General features: G+C 44.3%; 1 protein-coding gene across 1 annotated transcript in view; it reads left to right on the top strand.

Moving 5' to 3' along the window:
- The window catches only part of USP10 (ubiquitin specific peptidase 10), a 62,789-nt gene extending 45,787 nt beyond the window's left edge, over positions 1-17,002 (top strand). Inside the window, exons 5-14 of the mRNA XM_059667176.1 lie at positions 752-843; positions 1,333-1,442; positions 1,860-1,915; positions 2,148-2,251; positions 3,110-3,209; positions 4,111-4,288; positions 7,182-7,347; positions 12,109-12,253; positions 13,960-14,025; positions 15,978-17,002. Of these exons, the coding sequence (XP_059523159.1) occupies positions 752-843; positions 1,333-1,442; positions 1,860-1,915; positions 2,148-2,251; positions 3,110-3,209; positions 4,111-4,288; positions 7,182-7,347; positions 12,109-12,253; positions 13,960-14,025; positions 15,978-16,165 (1,205 nt within the window). The 3' untranslated portion in view covers positions 16,166-17,002. The remainder of the gene's footprint in view (positions 1-751; positions 844-1,332; positions 1,443-1,859; positions 1,916-2,147; positions 2,252-3,109; positions 3,210-4,110; positions 4,289-7,181; positions 7,348-12,108; positions 12,254-13,959; positions 14,026-15,977) is intronic.
- Positions 17,003-19,179: the final 2,177 nt, after the last annotated feature.

The raw sequence follows: 19,179 nt of genomic DNA, 5'->3' as shown, positions 1-19,179 counted from the left end.
ATGTCCATAAATTGTAGCTGTCACTGTTACAAGTTTCATAAGACATTTCGGAAAAAAATAATATTTAAAGCATTTAATTTTAAAAATCATTACAGCATTGTAGAAGGATGGCATTTACAGCCATCTGTGAAGCAGAGTGATGCCCATGGGTGAAATCCGAGGATAAGAAGCTTGTTTCTAAATGGAATAAGGGAATTCCCGTGTACAAAACAGTCCCTAAATTCGACTTCTAATGAAAAATACAATTCAGTTAGTAGAAGATGGTAGTCCCCCAAAAAACAGTAATTGAGCACCCACTGTGATGTGTTGTGTGCTGGAGTAGTTGCTGGTGATTCATTCTGACATGAAGGAGACTCAGGCTCTGCACGGAAACCCCTTTATAGCCAGGGTCTCCAAGACCACGCTGTTACCAAGGCAGGCCTAAATCAGTCTTTAAGAGAAAAGCCCGTCTTTTTAAAATCCTCTAATACTGACATTTGTTTCTTATTAAAATAGTTCTCATGCTTCCTAGTTATATTCCCACAAGAAGACAAATGTTGGTGTTTGGGAGAAATCTTTTTTAAAATTTTAATCATTAAGTAATGTACATGATGTTGAATGGAGTGAAACTTTAATCCTGTATGCCTTTTCTTTGGATATGTGTGGTATTGGAGGGGTTTTGAACACTCTCCCAGATAGAGCATAAGAATTTACTTCAATGTTACTCACTAGATGTCATTAACTTCTTAAATATGCTTCTTTACTCTTTCAGAGTTACTGGAGAATGTAACCCTAATACATAAACCAGTTTCATTGCAACCCCGTGGACTGATCAACAAAGGAAACTGGTGCTACATTAATGCTGTATCCTTCTTAGATGCTATCCCAAGGCCGACTTACTACAGTTTTCTCATCCTCAGCCTCCATGGGGCATCTACCCTAAATTTTGAATCCAGAAATGTGGTTCCTTAGTTTGCCTACCTTGCTTCAAAACAGTGTTATTCCTCATGCTCCAGAAAGATTTGTTGATCTGGTAATGACAGAATCAGGCAAGTTTTATTCTTAGTAGAGTGGTCCCAAATACTAGGGCAGAGTGACCATTTACAAATGGAAATTTTGTTTTCATTGATTTATCTTGGTTGAGCCAAGTGCTGATCGCAGAGTAAACCCTTAAGTGGGTATCAAAGGCCGTTACCCCCGTGATGATTTGGTTTATTCTCTTTTGTGTTTACATATCTAAGTTGTTTAGTGTCCTTGGCTTATTTAGTTTTATGTGCTCTTGTGCTTGATGTGCCTTTTGGAAATTTAGTGTCTGTTTCATTTCCTTTACACTTCCTTACTGCCAATATTTAGACACTGCAGGCACTGGTTGCTTGCCCTCCGATGTATCACCTGATGAAGTTCATTCCTCTGTATTCAAAAGTGCAAAGACCTTGTACTTCAACACCCATGATAGACAGCTTGTAAGTAAGGTGCTTAAAAATCTATTGAAGGGGAGTGGGTTTTTCCCTCTCTGATTATTAGAATTCAAATAGTTTAGCAAAGTTTTTGATTTCCTGCAAATGAGCCCTATGCTATTTAAAAAAAAATTAGTATTCATGATATTGTATGGAAGTTAACCAGAAATGGAATTGAAGCATTGTTTATCTGTTTTCTTTAGAGTCTGTGAAATAAATTTTAGTGTTTACTAGCTTATCACTTAAAATATACCAAAAGCTTATATAGAAAAGATTTAAGAACTGTCTAGCTGTTATAGCATTGGTTGCCTAAAATTTGCTATCTTCATACTAATTAATATTCTACTTAGCCATCAAGGCTTTTTAATAAGAGCATTTCTTATAAAATAATGTACTTCTAACATTTTTCCCCCTCGTGTTTAGTGTTCGGCTAATGAATGAGTTTACTAATATGCCAGTACCTCCAAAACCCAGACAAGGTGAGTAAAATGAGCTCTTCTGATGTATTACATATTGGGAGCTTGAAGTCAGATGACTGAATTTGATAAATTCAGTCTTATTGGGAAGAAAATTTTTTTAAAAATAGATGTTACTATACCTACGCTATTTTCAGCATTGGGTGGGTGTGGGAGGGAGTTTTGATGATTTTGCTTTTTGTCATTTTTAGGCTTCCTTTTTGTTATGAAAATCTATGTTCTGTTTCCATTGCAGCTCTTGGGGATAAAATCGTGAGGGATATCCGCCCTGGAGCTGCCTTTGAACCCACATATATTTATAGACTCCTGACAGTCATCAAGTCAAGCCTGTCTGAAAAGGTTTGGGACTCCTCTAACGTAGCCACTGGAGTGTTGCCTTTTACTCCATTTTGTGCCTTAACTGTTGCTTATTCAGGGCTTGCCCTCTGTGTAAGTGCTGTGATTGGTGGGTGTGTTCAGTAGATTTAGGCTTGTTATGGAGTCAGTTGCTTGGATTAATTTAAAGAGGTTGGTGATAATCACAATCAGAACCAACTCACGTATCATTTACTGTGCACCAAGTACTGTTGTAAGTTCTTCCGTATATTAACTTACTTAACCCTGTGAGGAAAGTATGATTATTCTCTCCTTGTTATGCTTGAGAAGAGTGAAGTCATTGCTTAAGGTCACACAACTTATACATGGCAGAGCACGGCTTTAGCTTCAGCTCCTTAATCCCTGTCCTGCACTGCCACTCAGGTCCAAAGGAGGCATTTGGGGCTGCTAATTTCATGACTCCCAGTGTAAATGAGAGTCCTAGGCTTGTGTAGGGAGGTGGCCCTGGACAACTAGTTCTTGTTCTTCTATTTCATTTAACAAAACACCAACTTTTAAATAACTTTTCTTATAAAAGCGATTTCATATTTATTGTAGAAAATTTCATGAATACAGAAAAGCATAATAAAAAAAAACCCATTAGTTCCATCACTTAAGGATAATTGTTTAATCTGTCTCTCCTTTCCTCCGTCTTCCTCTCCCCCATCTCAGCTGTCCAAAGAAAAACTCACATGTTTCAGGGGGAATACTTTACATGAGAATGTGTTGAAAATTTAAGAGGAAGCATAGTTTGAATATGCAGGTAATTACATTCCCTGCAGGTCTTAGATAGTGATCATAGTAATCGGTTGGGATTAATGTGGTTACATTTGCCCTTTTCAGGGTCGACAAGAAGATGCCGAGGAATACTTGGGCTTCATTCTAAATGGACTTCATGAGGAAATGTTGAACCTAAAGAAACTTCTCTCACCAAATAATGATAGTAGGTTATGATATATTTGCTACAAAAATGTGTGAGAACATTTTCTTAAGAATTATTTATTTTATTTTATTTTTAATTCTCACCCAAGGATAGTTTTTTCCGTTGATTTTTAGAGAGAGAGTGGGAGGAAGGAGTTGGGGGAGAGACAGAAAGATACATGGATTAGTTGCTTCCTGTATGCACTCCAACCGGGGCTGGGGATTGAACCTGCATCCCAGGTATATGCCCATAATTGGGAATCGAACTGTGACTACCTGGTGCATAGGTCCAACCTCAATCACTCAGCACACTGCCTGGGCTGTTGTGTTTGTTCTTGGTGTAGAGAAGAGGTTCTCAACCTGTGGGTCACGAACAATGAAAATACATCCTGCATATCAGATATTTACATTACGATTCACAACAGTAGCAAAATTACAGTTATGAAGTAGCAACGAAAATAATTTTATGGTTGGGGGTCATCACAACATGAACTGTATTAAAGGGTCGCGGCATTAGGAAGGTTGAGAACCACTGGGTAGAGTCTTGATGTAGAACACACCCTGATTTTGTTCTTTTTTTTTTTTTTTTAAATATATTTTATTGATTTTTTACAGACAGGAAGGGAGAGGGATAGAGTGTTAGAAACATCGATGAGAGAGAAACATCGATCAGCTGCCTCCTGCACACCCCCTACTGGGGATGTGCCTGCAACCAAGGTACATGCCCTTGACCGGAATCGAACCTGGGACCCTTGAGTCCACAGGCTGACGCTCTATCCACTGAGCCAACCCGGTTAGGGCCTGATTTTGTTCGTAAGACTACAAATGACAAATCTGAGTAGGTGATGTCTGTAGAACTTTTTTATTTTAATGTTTTTGCTGTTCTTGTGAAGAGTATCCTAAGCAGACTGTCTGTTTTCCAGAACTTCCTATTTCCAATGGACCCAAAAGCTACTCAGTTAATGAGGAAGAGCAGGAAGAACCCGGTGAAGGAAGTGAGGACGAATGGGAGCAAGTGGGCCCCAGAAATAAGACTTCAGTCACTCGCCAGGCGGACTTCGTTCAGACCCCAATCACTGGCATTTTTGGGGGACACATCAGGTTCATGTTTTTCTGGAATATTTTATTATTTGCCTTTTTCAAGGTTCGGAGATTTCGCTAAAGCGGGGAGGTGTAAGACTTGTCCTAAGACATTTTGACTTGCTGGTTTCCCTCTACACTTCTGTGTACTCTCCTCTTGGACTTCTAACACTTCTCTTGCCAGGCACCACTGCTTTCATCCTACCCATTGTGGCCTTTCGGCAGAGGGTGTTATACCCCATGGACCTGTCTGCCCCCACCTCACCCCCCGCTCCTGACTCCCCTCCATCAACATTTACATTCCCTCAGCCCAGCTGTTCACAGCTAGGTTGGAAGGGAAGAGAAGAAATTATGTATCTGGTTGGAGGAATTGTAGGCACTGGACCAAGTGAGTTAAAAGTTAAGGGAATGTAGGAGAGCTACTTCTACATAAAGGAGGACATGTGACCTCGCCTGGAATACCTGGCACCTCCTGTGCCCCAGTTCCCTAAACCAGCTGCTTTACATGCATTCACCAAATCTCCCTAAAAGGCTTTTATTTACATACATCAGCCACTCAGTACTGATGTGATGTTGAATTCAATACGACTCGTATGTACAGGGAGATTTACTCATCCTGTCTGAAAGGACCTCATTATAGCACATTTCCTCCCCGAAGGCCTCACAGCAGAGCCTACCGGGGTGGTGTTTTAGTGAGACTCTTAGCCTTTCGTTGTCCCAAATGCTGTGTATCCACAAGAAATAACACCCTTTCCAGGCATCAAGGGTTAGTTCAATCTCTCCCTGCTCTAGAACAACTTAGATTGAATACCTTTCAACAGGCTAATGAAAACCTCAGAAAAGACACACTGACTCCTCACAAGCTAGTCAGTGATGCTGGAGGACTGGATTTAGTAGCCAGTCGTGCCATGTGACCTTGAACAAGTCACTGCTGTGCCCTTTGCCGCGAATTACTTCCAGGGCCCCTTTCTGTTCTGGAGTCTCTCCCGTGTCAGCCTGTGGCCAGGTGCGCTCTGGGGAATGCCCAACCTCTGATCGCTGCCGCTGTAACTTGTTTTTGCCAGATACGGCTCCTTGGGTTGGGCCTTGTTGGGAGAAGAGAGCAGGGGTTCAGGTCTGTGAACAGCAGTGAGAAGAGGCCGAGTGTGACCTGAGCTCTCCATTAGACCAGCAGCCTGATGTTAGCATTCTTGGGGCACTCACTTAGGGATGGGAGAGAGGGTGATGTGTGGACAGAGCATCATGTTTTTGCCCAGGTGTAGTATCAGAATTACAGTGCCACCGATGGCCAACATACCCAAGTTCCCAAATTTGTCGGAGAATGAATCATGGGAAAAGCCAGAATCCACTTTGCGGCATGTCTGGCTTAGCCTGAATGGCTCTGCCATGGTCACTCGCCTCAGCCTCTGGGTTCTTTGTGTTGAAATTGGTTATTGATACATCTTTTTGAAAAATGGCAAAGGAAAGAAAAGGAATTGCTTCTTATAATTTAGGAACTTTTTTTTAGGATGCCTAGCAGCCATCGTTAAGTATGATTCTCTATTCAAACAAGTTGAAAGATTTTCTTCTAAAATTCACCCTGTTCTGGTGGCTTTTCAGTTTCCACAGAAAGAATCTTTTTTTGTTTGTTTTTTAAATCTTTATTGTTGAAAGTTTTCCATATATTCCCTCAGAAAGAATCTTTCTCCACCCTTTTCCCCCAGGATGCTTTTGATAAACTCTAGGCCCTTTGAACCAAGAGACCACTTCTTGATTTCTTCCCTAACTTTAATTAGTGGTTTTCCCACTATTCCTCTTCGGAACCAAGGGAGGGGAGGAGTGTGGACATGCTTCCTCAGACTGTGTTGGGAAAGCAGTGTATGAAAATCGAACCCTAAGCAGAAAAGCTTTCAGCTCACTCTTCATGCATCTGCTCTAAGAAGTCTGAATATCTAGCCACACCCATTTTATTCAGTCTATAAACTAGGTCACTCAGGCTGCAGAAATAGAATCCCTTGTTGAACTCTTGGAATGTTTCCTTGCTGAGGCTAAGTGACAGATGGGCCCAACACACCATTTTTACTCAGAAAAACTTAGAAAAAGAAAAATGAAATGAAAAACCAGCTAAGAAAACAAGGTTGAATTGGCAGCCTTCTTCTTGAGGGAGGTAGCTCTGTTTCCTGGAATGTTAACTTGTTTTTTATTATACGCACCCTGCTCCTCTTCTTTGTAAGTCATTTTTATAGGGGAAAATGCCATTAAAAATATTCTGTTTACCTTGAGGTTTCCTCTCTTTTATTAGAGCAGGCTGTGATACTTTGAGAAAATAAAATGTGTCAGCATTTTGAGGCCATGCTAGATAGTCACATTTATTAACTGGTGTATTATATAAAATGTGGAGAGGAGGTGAAGGAGTTTGAAGGTGAAATATGTTTTCTTCAGAGCCCTTGAATAGGAAATTGTCAACTGCTGGATTTAGTTGCTAGAAATAGTTAGGAGGTGGCAGTCAGCAGAGTTATTATTTTTTTGTTGTTAATCCTCACCCGAGGATATTTTTTCATTGATTTTAAGAGAGAGTGGAATGGAGGGGGAGAGAAACATCGACGTGAGAGTGACACATTGATTGGTTGCCTCCCGCATACACCCGACCAGGGCTGGGGATGAAGCGGCACCTAGGAGGTGCCCTTGACCAGAATCGAACCAGGCACCTTTTAGTCCATGGGCTGACGCTCTATTCTCTTAGCCAAACCGACGAGGGCCAGAATTATTTTTAAATTCAGTATATTTTTGGCTTTTCTGTTCTCTCTGGTCTTCTGAAGGTGGTATTGAATAATCTTATTTTCAGTGTTTATTCCTCTTCTCCTGTTGGATAATCTTAAGAGAAAGTGGGAAGGAGTGGCCTCTTAAGTTTTTTGTTTTTGTTTTCAATTCTTAGGTCTGTGGTTTACCAGCAGAGTTCAAAAGAATCTGCCACCTTGCAGCCATTTTTCACGCTGCAGTTGGATATCCAGTCTGACAAGATCCGCACCGTCCAGGATGCATTGGAAAGCTTGGTGGCAAGAGAATCTGTCCAAGGTTATACCACAAAAACCAAACAAGAGGTATATGCGCAGTTGGTCCTGACCTGTCTGCCACGGCACTCGAGTGTGGCGGGAAGAACACAGGATTAGGAATGCGGACAGGTGGATTTGAGTTCACCTCTTAAATCAGTTGCTTAACTTTTTTGGACTGAGATTTTTCACATTTTTAGATGAAATGGTTGAAACAGATGGTCCTAACAATCTCCTTTAGCTCTGAGTCATGTAGCACAAGGTAACGGTCTTGCAGATTATTTATCCCGAGTTGTGTTTAATTTTCTGGCTATCTAATCATGGTACCACAAAGTCATTGCTACCCCTATCAGAGGCTGATGGCTTGTTTACATTCCTGATATCATAGAGCACAGTTTCATGAGATTAGTCAGGACATAAAAGAGATTCATAGCACATCTGTTCTGAATTTGATTGTAGATCTTCCAGGACATTGAAGTAGAGGAAGTCATTGTTCTAGTGCCTGTTGCCCTTTGATTTGATCTGGAAAAGATAAAAGCCTTTCAGCCTTCAGGAGTGGAGACAGATTGTGGCTCAGTGTTGTGCACCTGTCAGCTCGATCTGGGGAGATGGGGAGATTCTGCTCTTTGAGGGCTTCCTAGGTCCTGGCTGTCCAGATGTGCCAGTTTATGCCTGTTTCCAGCTCTTCAGTTGAGAATGTCTTCTCCATTATTGTCTTAAATTGCGGCAGTGAATTCATACACATGTATTGGGAAATGAGTGCAGGCTAGTAGTGGGAAGTGCTTTTTTGAACAGTTTGTAGTATTCCTGTGAAGCTTGATTGAAATAATAGTGTGTAGTGACTGCAAGGTGAAGAATGACGTCCCACTGTAGAAAACGTGTCAGATCCTTGCATAGCCAAGGTGAACATACCCTTGCCTTGCGACTCGTGACCTGAGTGAAGAACAGAAGTAGGATGTGTTTCTCTGGGGACTTCAGTGCATCTGGGGTCTCCTGCATTGATTGGTGAAGCCAGCTCTTGGGGGATTTGCAGAAACTATGCCTAATCCTTTACCATATTTTCTGATTCCTTCTCCTGGGCAGTTTTGTTTAAAATGAAAAGTGGTGGAAGCCAGTGTCAGAATATTGGCAGTTGGCTTTGTGAATAAGCTAAACAGATTCTAGTGGTGGGACTTAATAGAAGAGAAAGCTAGGGGGTACTTGTTTCAGGGAGGTTGCTTTGTGTGGCAGGAATGTGAACTTGGTTGTGGGGACTGTCCACAGCTTGTTCTCTGGCAGCTGTGACTCCAGAGGTGGATGCACTGTCCTGGCCACTGGGCCGCTCTTCCTGTGCTCTTCTTTGAGCCAGCTGTGCAGGTCTGCCTACTCGTCCTGCTGCGGAGGCTGCCCCTGGGCTGTCGGGAAAGCCCTTTGTGATGTATCTGTTGTTCCCTCTGTTACTTCTGCTGCAATTAAACTTGGAGTTTGGGAAGGAGGTGGAATGGGAGGTATGAATTGAGATAGAGGTGGTTATTGGCCTATTGTCAGAGAGTGTTAAGGAATGATGATTTGTTCTGGGTAGCAGGCTGAGAGGAAGGATTCAAGAAACAAGTGATGTTTTGGCAGAGCCCTGAAGGTTAAAAAGAACACTTCTGGCTGTTCTAGCTCCATGGTCATGATGGTGTGTGGTTATCAGATAAGAGAACACTCAGAAAAGCAGATATTTGAGGAAGGAACATTTTGGACAACTTGTGATATCTGTAAAGAGCAAATAACACAATTTCTGGAATGTGGTTTTTTTAAACTTTTTAAAATATCAAGTTGGTTTTTAAAAAAATAATGTTTTTATTGATTTGAGAGAGAGAGAGGAAGGGAGAGGGAGAGGAAGAGAAACATCGATGACATCAGTCAGCTGCCTCATGTATGCTGCTACTGGGGATTGAACCCGCAACCTGGGCATGTGCCCTGACCATGAATTGAACTGGTGACTTTTTGGTCCATGGGATGACACTCAACCAACTGAGCCACTCTGGCGAAGCCCAAGTTTAATTTTATTATACTTTTAGATCAAATGTCTGTGGGTGGGGGGGAAAGGGGGACAGAGACGCAGGATGATGGTCCATGGGAAAATGTGATTAGGGTCTGCTTTTGTTGAGTGACAAGAAAGTATGCCTTCATTTGTCTGGAAACCCAAAAAACACATTTGAGAATTTCAGATTAACCACCTAGTGAACTGCTTGAGGCTTAACCAGTTAACTGCCATGTGTCCAAAATGGAAACCATCCCTACACGCCACGATTTAAAAATATTTTTTTAAAAAAATATATTTTTATTGATTTCAGAGAGGAAGGGAGAGGAAGATAGAAACATCAGTGATGAGAGAGAATCATCGATTGGCTGCCTCCTGCATGCCCCCTACTGGGGATCGAGCCCCACAACTTGGGCATGTGCCCTTGGTCGGAATCGAACGTGGGACCCTTCAGTCCATAGTCCAATGCTCTACCCACTGAGCAAAACCAGCTAGGGCATGGCACGATATTTTGAATTTAATTGCATCTATAGACGCTTATGGTGCACAAAAGGTTAAGGTAAAAATGACAGGTCACCACACTGAGAAGCATCCCAGAGATACTTCAATCCAGCTCTCCCAGTTCTCAGGTGAATCCAGAGCCATCATTCCTAGTTTCAACTGTTGAGCTGTGGTCACGCTTTTCATTCAGTCACAGATTTTCATTCAATCACAGATCCTGTTAGATACAGAAACACTAGAATACAAAGACACAGGGTGGGCATGTTATCTGTTCTTAAAGAGTTTATAAGTATAGAGAACAATAAAGGAGTGAAGTATTTTTTGTGAAGTTGCATTTTAATAAGCATTCATTAGACCTGTGAAAGTACATATTAAGTTGCATTTAATAAAAAGCATTTATTAGAAGCTATGAAAGGGTTAGAATAAGTAGTTTTAGGGTTAAAGCATCTGATTCAAGAAACATATCAGCCTCAGTTTTATCAACACTATGGGAGTTATTAAAAAACAAGCTAATCCTATCTAATAAAAGAGAAACATGGTAATTAGCATATGTCCGCTACCCTTCCCATTGGCTAATCAGCGTGATATGCAAATTAACTGCCAGCCAAGATGGCAGCCAGGCAGCTTGAAGCTAACATGAGGCTTGCTTGCTTCAGTGACGTAGGAAACCAACGTTCCCCGCCTGCCTTGCCGCCCTCTGAGCTTGCAGTTTGAAACATTGTTACAAATATAGAAGCTAAACAAAACCCCAGAAACCTGCTTTCAGCCCGCTGGGATCTCAGAGCTGGAGTTGATACAGTGTTTCGATTATAGAACCCAAACAAACCAGTTACCTGCTTTCAGCAGCAGAGGCCTCAGAGCTGGAGCCAGAGCTGAAGCTGGCCCAGAATAAAAAAAGAAAAAGATAAAAAGGAGCAGTTGGGAGCTTCAGTCACCCGCCAGCCTGAAAACAGCCCTCAGCCCCTCACCCAGACTGGCCAGGCACCCCAGTGGGAACCCCCACCCTGAAGGGTGTGTGACCAGCTGCAAACAGCCATCATCCCCTCACCCAGGCTGGCCAGGCACCCCAGTGGGGACCCCCACCCTGATCCAGGACACCCTTCAGGGCAAACAAGCTGGCCCCCACCCGTGCACCAGGCCTCTATCCTATATAGTAAAAGGGTAATATGCCTCCCAGCACCGGGATCAGGGGAGCCGTGAGGCCTCCCAGCACCGGGATCAACGGAGCTGAGAGGCCTCCCGGCACCGGGATCAGTGTGACAGGGGGCAGCGCCCAAACCCCCTAATCGCCCTGCGGCTCTGTGTGTGACAGGGTGCGGTGCCGCGCCCCCCCCCCCGCCCCCCCCCCCCCCCCCCCCGCATGGGCCCTGCTCTGTGTGTGACGGGGTAGAGCCATAACCTCCCCATCGGCCCTGCCCTGAGTGTGACAGTGGCAGCGCCCCAACCCCCTGATCAGCCCTGCTCTGTGGGTGATAGAGGGCAGCGCCCCAATCCCCCCCTCCTTGGGCCCTGCTCCGTGTGTGATGGGTAGAGCCATAACCTCCCCATCGGCCCTCCCCTGAGTGTGACAGTGGCGGAGCCCCAACCCCCTGATGGGCCCTGCTCTTTGCGTGACAGGGGGTGGCGCTGCAACCTCCCCATCAACCCTGACTTGAGTGACGGGGCGGTGCCCCAACCCCCCAATCGGCCCTACCCTGAGCGTGACTGAGGGTTGCATGGCAACCTCCTGATCCGCCCTGCTCTGTGCATGACAGGGGGCGGTGCCCTAACTCCCCAATTGGCCCTGCTCTGAGCCCGACCAGGGGCTGCACCTAGGGATTGGGCCTGCCCTCTGCCACCTGGGAGCGGGCCTAAGCCAGCAGGTCGTTATCTCCCTAGGGGTCCCAGACTGCGAGAGGGCACAGGCCGGGCTGAGGGACCCCCCCTCCCCCCCGAGTGCACAAATTTTTGTGCACCGGGCCTCTAGTAAATATATAATTCAAGGTACCACTAAGTTAGCTTTTTTATGGTTATGCCAATTTGTCATTAGTGCCACAGAGCAAAGATTGTTAACGTGAGTTCACAGATGGGCTCAGGCACCCAAGGGATCCTCTGCAGTGGTGTTTACAAAGATATATGCATTTTTCTAAGAAGGACACCAGTAGATTTCTAAGGTGTTAAAAATATCTCACAACCCCGGAAATGTCCAGAAGCTTTGCCATGTACTGTAAGGAGTCAGCCCTCGGAGGTCTTTGAGTGGAAGGGGCGTGGCCTCTGCTGCCTGGAGTCAGGTGGCCGCTGGACCTGTGTGCTTTGTGTCCCAGGTGGAGATTAGCCGGAGGGTGACCCTGGAAAAGCTTCCTCCTGTCCTCGTGCTGCACCTGAAACGATTTGTTTATGAGAAGACTGGCGGATGTCAGAAGCTCATAAAAAATATTGAATATCCTGTGGACTTGGAAATTAGTAAAGGTGAGAAATATGTAAGGCAACAGTGTTTATGGTGACAGTACTCCTGGAAACCAGTGGGCATTTGACACATGAGCATTTCTGAAGACGGTCAAGATGAAGGAATTTCTTGACCTTTAATAGACCTTTTTTCAAATTCTCATTAAAATGGCTTTTTAAAAATACAGGCAAAAATAAAATATCTTACTAGATTAGAAAAAATAGGTTTTATCCATCAAAATGAGTATCAATTTATAGTTTAATGGTACAAAACAATTTTTTTTATACTATGTATTAACAACTGTGTGCGTCAGCCTGGCTAAATGGGCCTTTTTTAGTGAATTGGGAATGTTCCCTATTCTGGGGGTTTCTCTGACCCGGTTGCAGTAACATACCTTTTAGGTTTGTGTGTTGCCACGAGTCTCCATCAGGTAACCTGGGCTTAGCAGCAGCGGCACATTCTTGGCAAAAGCACCAAGCTCAGGTTGTCTTGCTACAAGTACAGCTTGAAGCAGCTTTCCTTGAAAGCTTCAGAATTGGTGAAAAATGTTTTCTGATAATGAAGCTTGATCAGGAGCAATACAAGTTAGAGGTGATTCTCAAAATAGTCAGAGTGTCTGAAAAACAGGAAAGAGGACGGGATGGCATCTCTGGGTCGGGTAGAGCCCCGGGTCCCTGTCACCTTTCCTCCCTCCCCTCCCTCCCCACAGCACGGCACCCACTTGCCCTGTATTTTGGGCCAGATGACTCAGGAACTGGTGGGTGGCAGCTTTATGCTTATGATCGGCTTCTACTACCCCAGGGATGTTCCATTTCTTCCTGTGGCTGAAAATTTGGACTCCTGTGCCAGTTTATGGTCCTCCCCTCCTCTCATAGTGAGCTGCTTCATTCCTAGGCAGCATGTTTTTCTGATCCCATCTGAGGACCAGAATAGGGAAGAAACGCCAGCGGAGAATCACATACTGGGTCATCGTCCCAGTCCGCATGGCTTTCAGGAAACAGCCAACAGTCCAACAGGCGTCCTCTGACCCACTCTTGCACCTTCCCTCACCCCCAAATTAACCACCTAGATGGACTGACTTGTGTGGTTTCCTACAGATTTTATTTGCATGGCGTTTCTTGTTACATGTATTTTTATATCAGCTGCCACCTCAGATGCTTTCTAGAAAGAGAAATGACAGAGTTGAGAAATAGAGAAGAAGCCAGTAATCTCCAGGTGAACTCTTCCCAGCATCTGAGTGGCGCTTCTATAAAGGGGAACTGGGTGCTTTAAGGCAAGAGACCTGGCCTGCACCAGCTGGTAGTTGGAACCTCTGTGGAGAAGCCATATACTGTTGAGTAATTGAAGTTTTGTGGCCTGACTCCCATGTGAAATATTTCGCTGCCTGGGTTTTCCAGGACTGTTTTGGTTTTGTTTTGTTTTTGCCTGAGTGGGCAACCCACCCCCCCTCACTTTTTAGAACATCTGCTTTTAAGGGGTTCCTAGCATGAGCTTAATAGTTTCAGCATATTGCTCATATTTCTTTGATGGGTTGGTTGCTGATTATGTCTTTTACTACACTGCACAGCTAATTTCGTGGGCCACTTTTTATGCAAATAAAGGATGGAGTTTTGTTTCCCTGGTCTACCAGGTAGTTCTGTGAGTGGAGACTTGTTAGTCTTTGCTTCTGTTACTCTGAGACTCTGTAAGTGCTTTTATAGATCGGAGCTGTTGATATTTTGTTTTTCAGAGCTGCTTTCTCCAGGAGTTAAAAATAAGAATTTTAAATGCCACAGAACCTATAGACTATTTGCAGGTAAGTAAATTTGTACACTAATTCCCTATTAAAGCAATGATAAAAGGGTTTCTACTCAGGCACAATTTTGCCATAATGCCACTTAACATAAAGAATAGATTTCACTATTGGTATTGCTATGGAATTTTTAAGTCAGGAAATCATTTGAAAATGTCTATTTTACCTGAAATTTGGTGCTTGGAATTTGACAAAATACCCTCTTGGCTCTAAACTGAGCCCAACATAAGACCTTGTTTGACATGATCGTTTCTGTCTCTGAGACAGAGGAGTAGGTTTAGGCCGCCAGCCTGGCACTTTGAGAATGTGACCTTTTCCTGCTGCAGTGTGGCACCTGTGGTACATGGTGCTTGGAGTGGCTGTGACACGGAGACACGGGTTAGGAGTCCCAAACTCTTCATATGGCACTGTCAGGTGTGTGTGAGAAGGTGGCCTGAGCTCACATGCTTCTCAGTCAGGCACAGGAATCCCCCTCTGGGGTGGGTAAGGGGGGTGCTGGACAGCCCTGTCCCAGAACCGGGAGCCTGGAGCTCCCTGTGGTTCCAGCTTGTCTTCTAGGCTTTTTTCCCATTCTTTCTCTTCTATAGCCTGAGTCTCTTGTGCCTTGGAAGCTTTGTATCTCTTTTGATAGTTATTTGCAACAGTTGTGTTTGCTTTTCTGGCTGTCTTTATTAGCGTTTTCCAGCTTCTTTGTCATCCTTCCTTTTGTATTGCCTTTGGTGAGGTGGGTGCTGTGAGTCATCATGGAAGATATTTCATAGAAAACTTAGGATTCTCATTTTTTCATGTAATATAGCATATTCCTATATCACAATCAGTTCCATGAAAATTCTCATCCTATATAATAAAAGGCTAATATGCAAATTGACCAAACAGCAGAACAACTGGTCACTATGATGTGCACTGACCACCAGGGGGCAGATGCTCAACGCAGGAGCTGCCCCTTGGTAAGTGCACTCCCATAGGAGGAGCACTGCTCAGCCAGAAGCTGGGCTCACGGCTACAGGTGGTGTCAGGAGCCTCTGCCGCCTCCACAGTAGTCAGACATCCCCTGAGGGCTCCCAGACTGCGAGAGGGCGCAGGCCAGGCTGAGGACTCCCCCCTCCCCCAGTTCATGAATTTCGTGCACCGGGCCTCTAGTAATATAATTCACTAATTCCTTCTAGTGGGTATTTAGGTTTTTCCATTTTTTCATTGTTATAAAATCTGTGTCTAAGATTCAGATACTCTTTTAGAACAGTCTCAAAGTGGTCTTGGCTAGATCAAGGGCATGAACTTTTTGTAGGTCTCTGGGTGTGTTTTCAGATGTTGATTACTTTATACTGTGGCTCTGTGGGGGTGTCTTTCATGTTCTAATTTCCAGCGTTCTCTCTAAAGTATTAAATATTCAGCTGGCCGATGCCCTAACCGGTTTGGCTCAGTGGATAGAGCGTAGGCCTGCAGACTCAAGGGTCCCAGGTTCGATTCCAGTCAAGGGCATGTACCTTGGTTGTGGGCACATCCCCAGTGGGGAGTGTGCAAGAGGCAGCTGATCAATGTTTTTCTCTCATTGATGTTTCTAACTCTTTATCCCTCTCCCTTCCTCTCTGTAAAAAATCAATAAAATATATTATAAATAAGTAAATAAACAAATATTCAGCTGGCCGATAACCCTTGCCTAAAGGGCTAACAAATGGAACAACCCTATTTTATCAGGATTTGTTTTATTGTTTGTGACGTATTGAACATTTAAAAGATGTTAAGATGTACGTGTATATCTTTTTATTGTAAATTGTTTAAGGTCTTTGTGTTTGAATAAACTGCCTTGTGTCATTAAGTTCTCTCTCTCCCACCTATTTTGGTAAGTGTCTCACAAGTCAGAGTTTTGGAGGTAGTCTGATTTTTGGTGGGTGTGTTTATGCTGTTGGTGTGCAGTGCTTGTCTCACTGGGTCCCCCACCGGGCCCTCTCTTCCAGTGGTCTACCATCATGGCAGCAGTGCGACGGGTGGTCACTACACTACGGACGTCTTCCAGATTGGTCTGAATGGCTGGCTGCGCATCGATGACCAGCTGGTCAAGGTGATTAACCAATACCAGGTGGTGAAGCCCGCTGCAGACCGCACAGCCTACCTCCTCTATTACCGCCGAGTGGACCTGCTGTAGCCGCCTGTGCGCTGTGTGTGCCGACACCTGCTTGTAGAACCAACTCTCACTGACATCTTTCCTCTCTTTAGTGGCTCTTTAGAGAGAAACTCTTCCTCCCTTTTGCAAAAATGGGCTAGAATGAAAAGGAGATGCCTTGGGTTTGTGCACAACATAGTTTATGGTGTCTTCTAACTTCCAAATCAAATCACTTGGCTGAAACAGACTGTCGCTTGATTTAAGAAAATACACAAAAATCCATAATTTTGAAATAATGCTGATTCCTGAGTTGGAGGGGAACTTGCCTTTGATTTCCAGTCTGATTGCTTAGTAGGATGAATTCTGCACCAGCAACGACACTTGTAAATTTGTGAAAATGAATTTTATCTTTCCTTAAAAAATGAATTTTTTAATCCATCACACTTTCTTCCCCCACCCTTTAGTTTTTGATAAATGATAAAAATGAGCCGGTTATTGGAGAAGAAATAGTTCTTCAAAAAAAATAAACACAAAAAATGAGTTGCTGGTTTCTAATAGGAAAAAACAACACATTTTAATAATTGTGTGACGAGAAACTGCTTGCTTACACATTACAGATCAAATATTTGGAGTTAAGGTGTTAGTCACATAGATGGGTGATTGTAACTTTATTGCCATGAAAAGATTTCAAATTGCATTCATGCTTCTGTGTACACATAATGAAATAATGGGCAAAATAATGAAGATTGATCTCAAGTCCACTCTGTTTACTTTTGCTGCCTGCTCTTCTCTAATGCCGCGTCTCCAGTTGTACACAGTTTAGTGATGCCTAGGATATCAAGTTGTCGCCCATCAATAAAAATCACTAAGTTGGTCTAACACTGTGCTTGGTGTTTCTTTGACTGAGTGCCTTTTCCAGTGACGGGGATGCAGGCTTTGGATCAGCTGACGTGTGTGAGAGAGACGTGCCCAGACAGCCTATGCTTGGTTAATGTTTCCCAAGTGAGAGCTGGATAGGTAAATGGGATTGGATCTTCGAGTAGCAGAAAAGGGGAGGTGAAGTCTCCCTCAGTTGTTTCTGTGCTGTGTCTAACCCCCCCAGTTTGTCCCTCCCAGCCCCCGACCCCCCCCCCCGTCCACTGCATTATCAGCGTCACCGAAGTGGTGGGTTTTGATGGGCCTAGCATCTTTTGTATGCCACTGGGGCATCTTAACACCGGATGCCACCCTCGCATCGTGGAAAGGAAGCCTTCCTAGGCCGAAGAGGTGGAGAGGAGGGATGGCCACACTCGGGCCACCCCCGCGGCTCTTGTGCCACTAGGGCCGCGCTTTCGCCATGCAAACAAGTCATAGAAATGTCCTTGGATCTCCAGACAAGCAGTTGTACATGGCCTGAGCCTGCTTCCCACGCTCTTCCTCCTGCCACCTGGTGTTCCCAGTCGTAGCCTGTGCACCTCCCACGTTCAGAGCTTGCAGTCCTATCCGTGGCCACGCGGCCTACTCACCCTGTTGTGACCCTACTCCGATGCACTCGGCCAACTTACAAGTCCTGTAACAGTTAGCCTCTCAATGAAATAACGTGCAAGTGTTTGGAAGCCCAGTTAACTTTGGGGGAAGCAACCCACACCAGCAATAACCCAGCTGAAGATGAAATGAAACCCATTTCTGAAGCACTTCGTTGAGTTCAGGGTTGTCATTCTGTGAGCCAGGATGTCATGCTGTCATCCTGTCTCTCCTGTTGGGAATGCTGATCTGAGCAGGCACTCAGCCTCCACCGATGGTGCTGGCCAGGATAACATGGCTCCTCAGATGTAAAGTTATGAGACTGACGCCCTCTCAAGAACAGGGCCCTCTGGCCCAAATGCCTGTCACAGGAATCGAACAAGAGGCCACAGAAGGCTGTTATTGCTACACAACCTGCTTCCAAGTCTCAAAACACATCCTGTGTGTTTAGATGAGAAGTTTCCCCTCAAATAGGGCTTTCTACATAATTTTTAAATTGCTAAGGTGTATATTGTGTCAAGCCCAAAATATGTTGGAAATGACAGGTATTGAGAAACTTCCTTTGAAAGGTCTCAAGTCTCTCAAAAGTGGTTGAGATGAACTAAGTCCAGTGGGACATTTGGTGTCGGGCAACATGTGCTGTGCAGTGACACTGATCCACTTTGTTTTTTTTTAAACTCCAATTTTATTGTGGACATTTTTAATATCCGCTTTCGGAGTTCCAACTGAATCCACAAACTCCTTTCGTTATTTTTTAGTATATTTTTTATTGATTTCAGAGAGGAAGGTAGAGGGAGAGAGAGAGAGAAACATCAACGATAAGAGAATCATTGATCGGCTGCCTCCTGCATGTCCCCCATGGTGGAATTGAGCCCACAACCTGGGCATTTGCCTTTGACTGGAATCGATCCTGGGACTTTCCAGTCCGCAGGCCGACGTTCTATCCACTGAGCCAAACCAGCTAAGGCTGATCCACTCTTGAGGTGCTGTCCCCACTGGTATGCCCGGGCTTTTAAATTCAGCCGCGTGGTAGCCTGCAAAGGGCTCCACTGTTACCTGCAGGTGAGGAGGCTGGGTTTGAGAGGTGAAAGCTAGCTTTGTTTGAAAGAGAGCCTGCATACCACCTAACAACTCCCATGTATTTAGATGTAGCCTCTCAGTTTTGCTTAAGCTGGATCAGCACACCCAGCTGCAGACAGAAGCACATAACTCAGGAAGGGACAAAATACATAGCAAGGAGATGCTGGCCTGGGATTAAGAATTATCTGCATCTGGTCCCTGGAGTGAATGATTGGCTCGCGGATAGAGAATCAGATCATGCTAGTAAATCCAGCAGTTCCCTGGGGTCCCGAGAGAATGGTGGGCTTATCCATGTTACCGGTTCTTAAGACTTTGAACTCAATGTTTAGTATTTTGTGCTGCAGTGTGTTGGGTTTTTGCAAGTCTCATAGAGTTTCTCTAACTTCAGGTCATTTACATGTAGAACTTTGCCCATTAACCTTGGTGTGTGGGTATAAATTGAGTTACTTTCCTTCATTAGCATTTGATACGTC

This window comes from Myotis daubentonii, chromosome 15, assembly GCF_963259705.1.
Source record: "Myotis daubentonii chromosome 15, mMyoDau2.1, whole genome shotgun sequence".
In the NCBI taxonomy this organism is placed as follows: domain Eukaryota; kingdom Metazoa; phylum Chordata; class Mammalia; order Chiroptera; family Vespertilionidae; genus Myotis; species Myotis daubentonii.
Note: the sequence above shows the minus strand (reverse complement) of the source record. Positions and strands in the feature narration are given on the sequence as shown.